Genomic DNA, 14682 nt, shown 5'->3' on the forward strand with positions numbered 1-14682 from the left:
TTATTGTTGTTGTTATTGATGTCATCATTGTTAGATAGGACAGAGAGAAATGGAGAGAGGAGGGGAAGACAGAGAGGAAGAGAGAAAGATAGACACCTGCAGACCTGCTTCATCGCCTGCTTCAGCCACTTCCCTGCAGTTGGGGAGCCAGGGGCTCGAACCTGGATGCTTACTCTGGTCCTTGCACTTTGCGCCACGTGCACTTAACCCGCTGCGCTACAACCCAACTCCCTGCTTTGTTGTTTTTAACCAGAGCACTGCTCTGCTCTGGTTTATGATGGTGCAGAGGATTTAACATGGGGCTTTAGGGTATCAGGGCTCCATCGTTCTCAGTTTACTTCTCCTTCTCCTTCTCCTTCTCCTTCTCCTTCTCCTTCTCCTTCTCCTTCTCCTTCTTCTTCTTCTTCACCAGAACACTGTTCAGCTCTGGCTTATGGTGGTGCGGGGGATTGAACCTGGGACTCTGGAGCTTCAGGCATGAGAGTCTGTTTGCATAACCATTGTGCTCTCTACCCTCTGCCCTACCTTGCTCATTCTAAGAGAAGCTACCTTTGTACCACCCAAGATGGCTTTCTGGAAACTTTTTTTTAAAAAAAGGGCTGTGGCTGTGTGTGTACTAATGTAATTGCTGATCAGACAGCTGACTAATACTACATTGTGAATAGGCTACTTTAGTTGGCGATGAAATGATTTATAGTCATCATCTCTTAAAACGTTAAGAGAGAACAGCTCTTGAAATTAGACTATGACTGTACTCAAAGAGTTTTAGCCCATTTGCCCTTGATCATATAAAGGTTGATCAGTTACTGTTTACTCTGGGGAGGCATTACAGGGATGTTACCTGGGCATGGCTCTTGATCCACAAAATCTTCGGGTTCTGCCATCTCTTGTTGTAAAAATGGCCAAGTTTGTTTTCTTAAGGAGATTCAGCCTGAAAATACACACACAGTCCATGACAGAGAGAAAAGGACAGACAGCAGCACTGTAAACACAGAAAAGTCAAAAGTGAAGTGAATGTGTAGATGTGGTTAGCTTTATTTCCCCAACTCAGGTTCAAGTTCCATTAGGGCAGTAAACATTTTAATTTATTTTGACTTCCTCATATGCCTGGTATATTACTTGTTGATTCAAATAGGACAGAGATTGGGGCTGGGAGGTGGTTTGATTGGTAGAGTGTATGCCTTACATAGCTGAGGTCCTAGCTTTAATCCCCAGCACTGTATCAAGACAAGAAAGGCAAAAATAAGTAAACTATCACAAATGATGGTGTGGTGCTTCTCTCTCTTTCTCTCTCAACAATTAAGCAATCATTATGACAAAGATAATTTGCTCTTTTTCTAATTTTTTATCTTTTATTTATTTATGGGACAGAGACAGCCAGAAATCAAGAGGAAAGAGGGAGATAGGGTGAAAAACTGACAGATACCTACAGCCCTGCTTTACCACTTGCAAATCTTACCCCTGCAGGTGGGGACCAAGGCCTCAAACCTGGGTCCTTGCGCATTGTAACATGAGTACTCAACCAGGTGCGTCACCACCCAACCCCAGATATTTTGCTCTTTAAAGTAAAATGAATGAAATGTTAATCTCAGTTGTGATATTTTGATTACACAGGAGCCCAAATCATTGGCACAGACTAAGTTACTATGACAGGTGACATTTCCAAATAGAACTTTCATCCTTCCAGTCCTCAACTAAACCTGAGAACACTTCCACTTAGAGTAGTAATTCAGTCTTTCATTTGTAGATGGAAAAGATTGAGACTTGGGTGGTAAAACGACTGATCCTACAAATCCTTTGGTTGTGGCAAAGTCAGAACCGGGACCTACACATGAGATCCTATGGTTTTCTCACCACATCATTTAGTTTAGCCCAGTGACTATATGTTGAGTGTTGATACATTATTATTTTGATAATATTTTATCTGTTTTATTTTAATATGAGACAGAGAGAGGTAGATAGATAGATAGATAGATAGATAGATAGATAGATAGATAGATAGATACCAAAGAACTGCTCAGTTCCAGCTTATGGTGGCAAGGGATTGAACCTGGCATTTTGGAGCCGCAGGTATGAGAGCCTTTTCACATCACCAATAAATGCAGCCAACAACCTCCAAGTGAGGAGGAAGAATAAACAAAGCAAAGCAGGCATTTAGCAGAAGTGTGCTTCATGCAGAACTCACACTGCAGGAAATGATGGCAAATCAATCGATGCACTATTTGTCAGAAGAAATGCTAGACAGGATATTGAAGAGAGAGTACAAATTCACCAGGAAGAAGAGGACAAGGGAAACCCACTCAGAAGGACCACTATGCACTAAAATGCCTGCATGTCCAGTAGGAAACCCTACGTTGGAGAACAGTACAGAGTTGTGTTTTGCTTTGCTTTATTTTGTTTTGTTTTGGTTAGTGGTAGTGTCTGAGAAGGGATCATAAGAAAAAGAATAGAACAAATAAGAACTTTCCCTAAAATCCAGCATCTTGTAGATAATAAGGGTGCATCACATTGGACCAACACCATCGAAATCCAGAAGTCATTTCATTAATATTTACCAGCCAAGCTAAAAGTAGAGACTGTTAGAACTCATGAGTCATGTACTTCACTGGAATTCATATGTAAATTAGGCATGGACCAACTCACAACCACCTATGAGCCCAGTGGCTGGTGCCAGACTAGTGTGAAATTTGCATATTTCAGATGGATTGGTTACTCTCAGTTTTCAAAATATACAACTGAGAGAGCCAAACAGAAACACATGATACACACAGTGAACAAACACTTCAGGGCTTCCCCAATCTACCTGTGTTCCTCAGATTCTCATCTGTGCATAGAGACAGAGAAGCTCTGAGTTGTGTTTGGAGCCTCTGCCAGGTCTCCGTATCACTAGCACAAGGGCCCGTGGCTTACCCAATTGGGGTACCAATGTTAACCTGAAGTCATAAAGTTCTGGGCAGTAGAGGCATGTCCTTGCCTTACAGACTTTCAAGTGATATCAGTATAAGTTTCTATATATTTATCTCTATAGGTTGGCTGGTTATCCAGTGCAAATGCTCAATATATATTCAAGTGATATCAGATATTCCCCTATAATTGCTAGGGAGTTATTTCCTATAATCCCCTATAATTCTTATCATTGTTAGGAGAGCCTGCAAACAAGAAAATTTACTAGTTGGTATAACAACATGTCCTCATTCAACATATGATCATTGGGCTAAACTGAACAATGTGGTTTAGAAGACCACTAGGAAGGAAGGTCCCAGTTTGTCTTTGCCACAGTCAAAGGATTTGTAGGACCAGTTGTTTTACCACCCGAGTCTCAATTTTTCCATCTACAAATGAAAGACTGAATTACTACTCTAAGTGGAAGTGTTCTCAGGCTTAGTTGAGGACTGGAAGGATGAGAGCTCTATTTTGAAATGTCACCTGTCATAGTAACTTAGTCTGTGCCAATGATTTGGGCTCCTGTGTAATCAAAAGAGGACAACTGAGATTGCTGTCATTTCACACTGATTTTGTTTTAAAGAGAAACTGACCCCTCATGCACAGCTGAGCTCCGATTTCACCCAGAAGAAGCAATCATGGCATTGGTATTTTGTGGACATTTGATTTCTGTGCAGAAGCAATTGAAAACAGTTTGAGTCTGTTGCTCATGTAGGCAGGGTTTTTGTGTGTGGTTTATTTCACTTGCATTGCAACTATGTGGTTAGCTCTTAACTTTTGCTTTTAGCACCTAATTACCTTCAAGTCTGCTGAGCCTAAGAATAGCATCTTTTAAATGATACACTGCACATGTAGTTAGATATGGGTAACTGCACAAAATGGGTTTCCTGTTAAAATAAATGCAACTTTTGACAGTTATTCTTGCTTCTGTCACTCTCCCCTTTATCTGTGTGGTTGTCTTTTTTTTGTCTTTTTACTTTAATGACAGAGGCCATGCAAATGCAATTGTCAATCGTATAGTACAGCAGCTTCATGTGGTAGAACTAAATTAATGTTCTCAAACTCCTACTTTTATATTTCTGGATTTTGAGTCCCAGAAAGAAGAAGCTGACTTGTCCAGTGAAACAGTCCAACCTCAGTGTTCTTTTTATCCCACGACGCAGACTATACTAAGTACAATTTAAATATCCCCTCTGGAGTTTAAGGACAGGAGAGTGGAGGAAGTAGCACTCACAAAATGAGGGATCTCTGAAGATGCAGGGGAAAGTATTTAATAAGACTGAGTGGGAGAGCAGTAGCTTGATATATCAAATTGTACATAGGGATCCAAACTGATTACTCCTGAAATGTCTTCAGTAGTTAAATAAGCTAGCCATAAAGGAAATCAGGTAATGGGGCACCCGGAGGGAGGAAGAGTAGTAAGATGTCAACAGTTAACCTATAGCCACTGGATTGAACTAACTGACATGGACCACTAGCAGGATCCCACCCTACACACACACATTCTCTTTTTCACACACACACACACACACACACACGCACATGCACGCGCACGCGCACGTGTATGCGTGTGTGTGTGTGTGAAAAAGAGAATCCAAACAGTACACATTCACTACATCCACTCTGTATCTAAGGCAGAAATGCATATGATTACAGGCAGAGTCTTTCTCCCTCAGCCTGCCCCCCCTACTTCATTTAGGGATATATTTTTGCTTGCTCCTGCTCTTAACTACCTCCCATTTTTCTCCTATATTTATCCAATAAACTGCTTTTAGAGCACAAAAAATAAATGATTATGGAACAGAACTTCAACGAGAACTGCAAATATATAACTTTGTATATATGTTTTTTAAGACCACAAAAGAATAACTACTCTCCTCCCCAAATTTTACTAAGCATTGTGTCTTGTCCCACCTAAGACACTAAGTCTTCTAACAGTTCTCTCTCTCTCTCTCTTCCTCTCTCCCTCTCTTTCTCTCCATACATTGGAGGTGAGGCATGAAATAAACCACAGCACCAAACATCTCCTTCAGTATAGTAGGGGTCAGGTTCAAACCTGGGCTATAAAGAAGGTAAAGCAGTATAGTATCTGAGCAAGCTATTTTTCCAGCCTTATTCCCATTTTCCTTTCATGTATGCCCCCCACCAACACCCAATAAAGCAACACAAATAAGGATACACTTAAATGCTCACATTAGCGGGGCTCCTTGGGACACTTAGACCATGAACATTGCCTTAGCAACCCCCAAGTGGGAAGAACTTGGCAGTCTGTAAGCACTGAATAAGAATTTGTTGAATGAAGTCCATCTCTTAGAGCCTTGCTTGTAAAATGAATGTCAGAAATCACATTTGTTCATACATACAGCACATGCTTGTTACTTAGTGTCCCCTAGGTGCCAGGCATGGCTCTCTGTGCTGGGACACATCAGAGGACAAGGTGGGCTTGTTGCCTATACAATCTGGTTTTCCATTCCAGACTTTGGATGGTGTTAGCAAAATGACTAAATCTTTGGAGAAAGGATTCTCGAATTGGGGTGAGGGAGCTTCTCCATTATATCAGTATACCATTAAACACATCCCCTTAACCTCTCTGAACCTCAGTTTACCTCTGTAAAAATGTCTGTGTGGAGTTAAGCATGAGGATGAAATGTGATAATGCCTGTAAAATTGCTCAACAGGTACCCACTTATGTGTACAGATGTGGTTTACTTTAGAATATTTGGTGACTGCAGCTGAACAAGTGAATAGTACTAGTATTTGCCTGGATCAAGTTCTGGGGTTCCACCTTTACAAGTAAAAGGACCCCTGTCCTTAGCCCCATCAATCAGTCACCTTGAGGTTCTATCCCATCTTCTTTTAAGATTCTTGGTGAAGTCCTGCCTCATCCTTCCACCCCAAATACACACACACACACACACACACACACACACACACACAGGATGGGCTGAAGAATGAAAGGTGAAGAGGAGATTTTTAATACATCTGGGATACCTTCACTTTCTTTGTAAGTGCTTTGGGTATTGGCAATATTTCCTAACCACTTTATTAGACTTTGTACAGCTCTTCCAAACAAGGTTTGTCCCAAAGTAGGCATTTAAATACAGTTGGGAATCAAAAGTAAAACCAGACCTTTGGAACCCCCAAAGGCAAAAGGCTGTGTTTTCAGTGCTGATACATCAGTCAGTGGACAGCATTAGAAACACAGTTAGCAGAGGCAGATCCAAGAGCTGGGGCACTGGCACTGTTCTCCCTCTTTCTCTCATAAGTGAATAGGGAAGGGAAGTAAGAAATTTTTGTAACAGACTTGATCAGATTCGAACAAAGTGAATTTGAGTCCTCACATACTTCTCCCCTAAGGCTGCCAAAGTTAATGAGGCATAGGAAGACATGGATACCACCCCAAAGATGTTTGTTTGAACTGTTTACTTTGGGGAAGACAGAGGTATTGGTTGCCTAAAATCACACTGTTAAATAAAATTCAAATGAAAACCTGATTTTGCAGATTTTTAGTTCACTGGCCTTTGCATATCCTTGACATTCACTTAAGTGAAGGAGAAAGTAGAATTTATTCTCCCCCAAGAGATGACTTAATTTAAGGAAATCAAGAAAGGAAAAAGATATGAGTTTCTCATAGAAAATCTGGGGGCTGAGCAGTAGGGCACCAGGCTAAGTGCACATAACACGAAGTGCAAGGACCCCTGTTTTAGCCCCCAGCTCCTCCTCACCTGTAGGGGACGTCACTTCACAAGCAGTGAAGCAGGTCTACAAGTGTCTATTTTTCTTTATCCCTCTCTATCTTGCCCTCCCCTCTCAATTTCTCTGTCCTATCCAAAAATAAGGAAAAAAAAATTTTGAAAAAATGGCTGCAGGAGCAGTGGATTCATAGTGCAGGTATTAAGCAATAAACTTAGAGGCAAAAAAGAAAGAAGGAAAAAGAGAAAGAAAGAAAGAAAGAGAAGAAAGAAAGAAAGAAAGAAAAGGGAAAAGAAGAGAAGAGAAGAGAAGAGAAGAGAAGAGAAGAGAAGAGAAGAGAAGAGAAGAGAAGAGAAGAGAAAAGAAAAGAAAAGAAAAGAAAAGAAAAGAAAAGAAAAGAAAAGAAAAGAAAAGAAAAGAAAAGAAAAGAAAAGAAAAGAAAATCTTCAGGGGGTCGGGTGGTGGCGCAGTGGGTTAAGCGCATGTGGCGCAGTGGGTTAAGCGCATGTGGCGCAGTGGGTTAAGCGCATGTGGCGCAAAGTGCAAGGACCGGCGTAAGGATCCCGGTTCGAGCCCCCGGCTCTCCACCTGCAGGGGAGTCGCTTCACAGGCGGTGAAGCAGGTCTGCAGGTGTCTATCTTTCTCTCCCCCTCTCTGTCTTCCCCTCCTCTCTCCATTTCTCTCTGTCCTATCCAACAACGAACAACATCAACAATGGCAATAATAATAACCACAACGAGGCTACAACAACAAGGGCAACCAAAGGGGGGAAAATGGCCTCCAGGAGCGGTGTATTCATGGTGCAGGCACCGAGCCCAGCAATAAAAACCTGGAGGAAAAAAAAAAAAAGAAAAGAAAATCTTCAGCACTGAGAGGTTGATCACCTTGTAGGCTACATATCTTATTGTACACAAGACCCTGGGTTTGAGTACTAGCAACACATGGGAGCACCAAGAAATCTCTATAAATGGGGGAGTGGGATAATCATTATATTAAAATTGGGCCCAATAGTCCACTCACATAGGTTCAAGATCCTAGGTTCATTCCCCTATGGTGCCACATTAAAAACAACCCAAAACCTCATGTAGATATTCCACCTTCATAGCATAACATAATTCTTATCCTAAGGTGTGGGTGTTGCAGAGGGACTTCCTTTTAAAGAGATCGGAAGAAAAACTGGGGGAAGAAGAGTAACTTGGCAATAAAGAATTTTATCCAACACAGCTCAGGAGGGTGATCAAGATCAACTTCAACATCAAAGTTAGAAATTATGTTGCTAAGAGGACCCCTTGATGTAACATGGTGTGATGAGGATATTTTCCCACTCAGTTATATTCCTGAGAAAAACAGATAAATCTACATAGAAATGAGTTCTATAGAAATATTATTTGCTCTTCTCAAAATTTTCAAGGCCATCAAAAAAGAAAAAAAAAAAAAAGTCCAAGACACTGGTGTATCCAAGAGGAGGCTGAGACATAATATCTAAATGCAGTGTGGGATCAGGGGTGAGATGGCAGAATAGAAAGAAAGAAAAAAAAAAAAAGAGTATTAGAAAACCAGGAAGATATGTCAGTGACAGAACACAGCACCTGCATGCACGAGGTTCAGGCCCTGACACTGCATGTGCCAAAGCTGAGTGTTGCTCTGGTCTCTCCAAAGAAAGAAGAGAGAGACAGAGAAAGAGACAGAGAAGACGAAGAAGGAGGAGGAGGAAGAGGAGGAGGAGGAGGAGACAAAGGGAGAGAACAGTAGATTTAAAAAACTAAGAAATTTTTAAAATAACATAACCTTTTGTTAATAAGGATGTTATAAACATTGCTTCCTTAATTACAACATGTTTAAGAGAGGCAATTAGGTATGGATTATATAGAAGGGGGGGTGTCTCTATACTGTCTTTTCCGTATTTCTGTAAATGTAAAATCAACTTAAGAGAAACAACTTACCAGATGTTACTTTTATTTTGACTCTGGTTCCAGGAGTCTGCAAAGGAGACGATGGCAGCTTCTTTGCCCTGGTTTCAATCTTTGGAACCAGCTGGTTTTTATAACCTTTGGTGGCCACAGCAGCAAAGCCACATTTACACAAGCAGAAGTGAAACTAATTTGCCAGTGGAGGGCTATTTATGTCAATCTCCTCCCTCAGAAATTGATTTGTGCTATTTCCTCCTTTTAATTAAACTTAAATGGCATGCCATATGGGGATCTTAGTCCCTTATCTAACCTGTTCCTACAAGATATCAGATATTCGTCATTTTTTTCTTTCAAAATAAACTTCTACACTCTGCATGACCTTTCTTCAAGGATGGAATTATTCTGGTGAATTTGCTTTACTTAAGCAGACAGGAAAATGGCCCAGTCCCAAGAGATTTAAAAAAAAAAAAAAAGTTCTGGCTCTCTACCTCTCCTCTGTACCTGCCAATACAAGACAACTGGAAAAACTAACTGATAAGAGATGATGAAGAAAAACAGATTCGTGATAAGTCTTGAAATTCACAAAAAAACCAATCAACTTTGATTGTACCAATGAGTGTTAATACCGACTTTTTGTAGAGAAAGAGACTGATAGACTGTTAAGACAACTGAGAATGATAGTTACTGCACTAAGAAAATGGGCAGAAGGAATGTTCCAAACTATAACACTAATTCCACAATATACCTTAGCACTGGAATGTGTATAGCAGTTTTATATCATTTCTGTAGATTAAGAAGGGTGACAAGTTTTAGAGTATTTGATACCAAGCTTGTCTTGTGTTATTGTATTGAATATCATACAAGTCAGGTATTTTACAAGAATGAACTTTCCTAAAGAGGAACAAGAAATCTTCTATATGGATTATAGGAATTAAATGAGATATTTATAGTTGGCATTCCTAATATATACATCTGTCTATCTATCTATCTATCTATCTATCTATCTATCTATCTATTTTTCCCTGATCCATACTTTTTATTGTTTCAGTGGTTGCCATTCTTAGAGGACATGTTGAGTTCACACTTTACAATAGCACAGTTTATAAAAATGTAAATAATAAAAGATTTTATTTTTAATATTATTTTACATAGTGATCCAGGAGGTGGTGCAGTGGATACAGTGTTGTATCCTCACACATGAGCTTCTGAGTTCCATCCTGGGCATTGCACATTCCACAGTGAAGCTCTGGTTCTTTCTCCCTCTCTCATTTTCATAAATATATAAATTAATATTTTAAAATAAATTATTTATGTTAAAATTTAACAGGAAGCCACATCCTTGGCAGTTCAATTTTAATTAATTAATAATTTTGCTTATGTTTACTTATTTTTTTTCATGAGAGAGAAACCAGTGCATCACTCAGCTCTGGCATATCATGGTGCCAGGGATTGAACCGGGGGCTTCTGGGGCCTCAGGCATATAAGTCCTGCATTCTAACACTGAGATGTCTCTGAAGTTCTTGGCAGTTTTACTTACTTATTTATTTATTTATTTATTTTATTTGATGGGACAGAAAGAAATTGAGAGAGAAGGGAGAGATAGAGAGAGTGAGAAACAGAGAGACACAGCACTGCTTTACTGTTCATGAAACTTCTTCCTGCAGTGGAAACCAAGGGCTCAATTCTGAGTCCTTACACATTATAACCTGTGTGCCACTGCCCAGACCCTAAGCAATTTTAAATAACTTCCTGGAATTCACATTGTACAAAACAAATGCTTTCCCATTGCTGTTCAGGAGTGAAGGAAGCATCGGTCCACCTTGCTGAGTTTGGCAGCCCAGTAGTCACGTGAAGTAGTGAGAAAGGGTGGTTTTGTGGTTACTGTTTTTTAACTTTCAGCTTCCTGTAACAAGTGTGTGTGGTGTGTGTTCTGATCTTTTATTATTTATTTATTTACACAAGACAGAGGAAGGAAGGTTGGAGAAAAGGAGGTGGGGGGGAGAGAGGGGGGAGAGGGAGAGGGGGAGGGGGGAAGGGAGAGGGAGAGGGAGAGGGAGAGGGAGAGGGAGAGGGAGAGGGAGAGGGAGAGGGAGAGGGAGAGGGAGAGGGAGAGGGAGAGGGAGAGGGAGAGGGAGAGAACCAGAGCATCATTCCGGTTCATGGGATCCTGGGGATTGAACTCAAGAGCTCATGCTTCCAAGTTAGTACCCTGATCACTGTGCCACCTCTCAGACGCCCCCCCCCGCCCCAGGTAGCATCTGATTTTCAAAGGCAAACTTGGGCGTTTCAAGAATAGACCTCAGCAACTATAGGTATGTTTGGGTTTAAAGTGGGAATTTAGGGGCTGGGAGATAGCTCAGTAAGTAGAACTTATACTTCATTGAAGGTGAGGCTCTGAATCTGGTTCCATGGGAGCACATTGGATAGCACCAATGAAACCCCATGTGTGGTGGCAAAGTGCTTTGTTGTCTGTCTCACTCACTCTGTGTCTCCTTCCAGCTCCTCACTCCCAGAATGTAATTATGATTTTTTTTTCCTGAAAACCAGAGAAGTGGTTATCTCTGACTTATGGTGGTGTATGGGATTGAAATTGAGGCCTTGGAATATCCCACATGAAAGTCTTTTGCATGATCACTATGCTTACCATCCCCATACCCCCACAAGGATATAGATTTTTTTTTAAAGGTTCTTTTTTAAAAGATTTAAAAATTTTTTTAATTATCTTTATTTATTTATTTATTATATAGAGACAGCCAGAAACTGAGAGGAAGTCCTTGAAAGGGAAAGGAGGAAGACTGAAAGGGAAAGAGACCTTGCTTCACTACTCACAAAGCTTTCCCCCTGCAGGTGGGGACAGAGGTCTCGAACCTGGGTCCTTGTGTATTATTAACATGTGTGCTCAACCAGGTGCACCACCACCCGGCCCAAGGATATAGATTTTTTAAAATTATTTAAAACATTTATTCATTGAAACCCTTGAAATGGATGGGATGACACAATTGCTAGCCTCTTGGGATTAGATGCTATTCCATCACAGAAGCCAAGCCTGAATCTGCAGTGTATAATTTTCAGGTGTCTCATTCAAGTGGTTCTGGTAGAATTTTGTCTTTATAGCCAAGGTACTCCAACTATACTTTTTTGTTCTTGGTGGAATAGCTTCTTGATGGAATGTCTGAAGGTGACAGATCTTAGAGCCATAGTGGCAGCATGATGTGTGCATTTTCCTACTGATGACATTCCCTTTGTCAGCTCACTTCTACTGCTAAGGCCAAAGAGAGATATAGATTTTGCTTTTAAGAGACACGGTGGTCACTCAGCAGTGTTTCACATGTGTGAGATCTTTGGGTCATTCCCTGGAGCCACCTGTTTAAGTGAGATAGTGTAGAAGGGACTAGATTCAATGCCCTTTCTCCAGTTGCCATCTGCAGAAGGAACACTTCAGGAGCAGTGATGTAGATCTGCAGGTGTCTCCACTTCTCTGTCTCTCTCCCTTTCTATCTCTTACTGCCTATCAAAATAAATAGTAAAGGAGGGGGGAGAAAAGGAAAAAAGGACTGCCAGGAACAATAGGGCTATGCAGGCCATGAGTTCCAGCAATAATCTTAGTGGGGGGAAAAAGTGAGGATTCAAAAAGCAAAGAGGTAAAGAAAACATGAAGATATATATTTAGAAATTGCTTTGAAGACTTGGAAAGCTGTGGCACTTTATAAGAAAATAATGGGGGAGTCAGGCGATAGCGCAGCGGGTTAAGCACACATCGCGCAAAGTGCAAGGACTGGAGTAAGGATCCCGGTTCGAGCCCCCGGCTCCCCACCTGCAGGGGAGTCGCTTCACAGGCGGTGAAGCAAGCAGGTCTGCAGGTGTCTGTCTTTCTCTCCCCATCTCTGTCTTCCCCTCCTCTCTCCATTACTCTCTGTCCTATCCAACAACAATGACATCAACAACAACAATAACTACAACAACAAAACAATAAGGGCAACAAAAAGGAAAATAAATAATTTTAAAAATTAAAAAAAAAAGAAAATAGTGGAAATAACAATATAAAGCTCAAAAGGAGGAAAATCACCTAGAACACTACTATTAATATTAGGTCTTGAAATCTCAGGAAAAAATTATCTCTTAAACTTACTTTCAAGTCACATGTGTTTAGCTCTCCCTCTACTGGCAGTTTCTTTGCTTCAACAGTTAACTGTAATTCTATTAATTTTTTTATATTTATTTATTCCTTATGTTGCCCTTGTTGTTTTATTGTTGTAGTTATTATTGTTGTTATTGATGTCATTGTTGGATAGGACAGAGAGAAATGGAGAGAGGAAGGGAAGACAGAGAGGGGGAGAGAAATATAGACACCTGCAGACCTGCTTCACTGCCTGTGAAGCAACTCCCCTGCAGGTGGGGAGCCAGAGCTCGAACCATGATCCTCATGCCGGTCCTTGCACTATGCACCACATGCACTTAACCCACTGTGCTACCGCCCAACTCCCGAGTTAACTGTAGTTCTAATCAGAGTTACTTCCCAAGTACCTAATAACTAAAATTAATTTTGCACCTTTTTTCAAGTGTGGTGCCAAGATTAAACTCAGGGCCTCATGAATGTACTCTGCTTCTAAATAAGCTCCTTGGCTCAATTTTTTCTATGTTTTTATGGGAGAAACCAAAGCATTACTCTACCATCCTTGCGGTTCTGCCTGTCTGTATTCTATCAATGCTCTCATATCATGCCAGGGGTTGAACCCAGGGCCTCACTCATGGATAGCAGGAAGGATATCCTCTAGTCCTTATCTGGGTTCTGTATGGTGTCCCTGTATCTTTCAGTGAAGATCTAAATGTTAGGTCTGTTTGAACACTGGACAAACTCCCAAGAGTAATTGTTATTCAAATCATTGAAACACTGAAGCAATTAAGAGAGATTTCTATAGAGTCCCAGCATCCTACCTGATCACCTGCCAGAATCTGCACTCACCTGCTCTGTCTCCCAGCCTGGTCTATCCTTCTCATCTTTCATCAAGTCTTTTTTTTTTTTTTTTTTTAAGATTTATTTATTTATGAGATGGAAGAAGAGAGAGAACCAAAGTACCACTCTGGCATCACTATAAGCCATAAATGAGCAGTAATCTGGTCTCTCTTTGTATCTTTCTTTCTGTATCATGTATTATTGGAGCAAATATATGGTATATAAAACTATGGTACTCTGTAAACCCCATCGATTTAATCTGATCTGGGGCCTATATTCAGCTTAGAAGCCTATGTAAACTCTGCATCCCTGTAGGTATGAGCTCACATTCTGTGGCTATGAGTAGGAACATTCCAGCCTGCCCCAATTTCAGGACCCATCCTCCTCAGGTGGTAGATAGAGTATGTTGTCTAGCCTCCCTTTGGAGTATGGAACATTTCTCTACCATTGATGATCCACATTGATTCCTATTTTTTAAAACAGAGACAAAGAAAAAAGGGAAAGAACAAATACATAAATAAATACAGAGAAATTAAGAAAGGAGGAGGTAGAGACAGAGAAAGATGCCTGCAGCACTGCTTAACTGCTTGTGAGGCTTTCTTACTGCAGGTGGGGACTGGGAATTTGAATCCTGTTCCTGTGTATGGTGATGTGTGCACCACTACATAGGTCCCAAGTAAATATTTTTTTGAAAAACAAGGGTGGAAATTCTTATCATGAAAGATTTTCAAGAAAGATAAATGATGTTATTCAACAATAGTCTGATAACAAAACAAGTGATGGGAAGTCACAAAATGACCAGGACAGCTTTCACTGACAGTGATGGCAGTGGTGGTGTTGAAGATCTAGAATAACATTAACTCTAATGAGTTGTAAGGAACTGTAAACAGCATTTATTTCTGTCTTTATGCTAATGAGGGGAGTTCTTAGTTTTAGGTGTATGAATAAAAGTATCATGGATAAGTTTTAGCAAGAAAGTATCTGAAGTTTTGCCTCCAATCTCTGCATAACTTTATGCCTGTGTTTCATTGGAAAGACCGCCACAGCTTTCATGATGGTTAGATGATAGGTGCTTTTCATTTGAGACCAACCTGACCAAGTGGAGATGTGACTTTGTTCCTGCCTGCTGTCTTCCAGGCTCAGAATTGGCTTTCACTTTGCAGGAATGCAGGGTTTTCCTTA

At 40.7% G+C, this 14682-nt stretch overlaps 1 protein-coding gene across 1 annotated transcript in view; it reads right to left on the reverse strand.

Moving 5' to 3' along the window:
* NUGGC (nuclear GTPase, germinal center associated) overlaps window positions 1-8785 on the reverse strand; it is a 46501-nt gene extending 37716 nt beyond the window's left edge. Inside the window, exons 1-2 of the mRNA XM_007517289.3 lie at window positions 8580-8785; window positions 842-931 (exon numbers count right to left, since the gene is read on the reverse strand). Of these exons, the coding sequence (XP_007517351.1) occupies window positions 842-884 (43 nt within the window). The 5' untranslated portion in view covers window positions 885-931; window positions 8580-8785. The remainder of the gene's footprint in view (window positions 1-841; window positions 932-8579) is intronic.
* Window positions 8786-14682: the final 5897 nt, after the last annotated feature.

The sequence above is a fragment of the Erinaceus europaeus genome, chromosome 2 (genome assembly GCF_950295315.1).
Source record: "Erinaceus europaeus chromosome 2, mEriEur2.1, whole genome shotgun sequence".
Classification (NCBI taxonomy): domain Eukaryota; kingdom Metazoa; phylum Chordata; class Mammalia; order Eulipotyphla; family Erinaceidae; genus Erinaceus; species Erinaceus europaeus.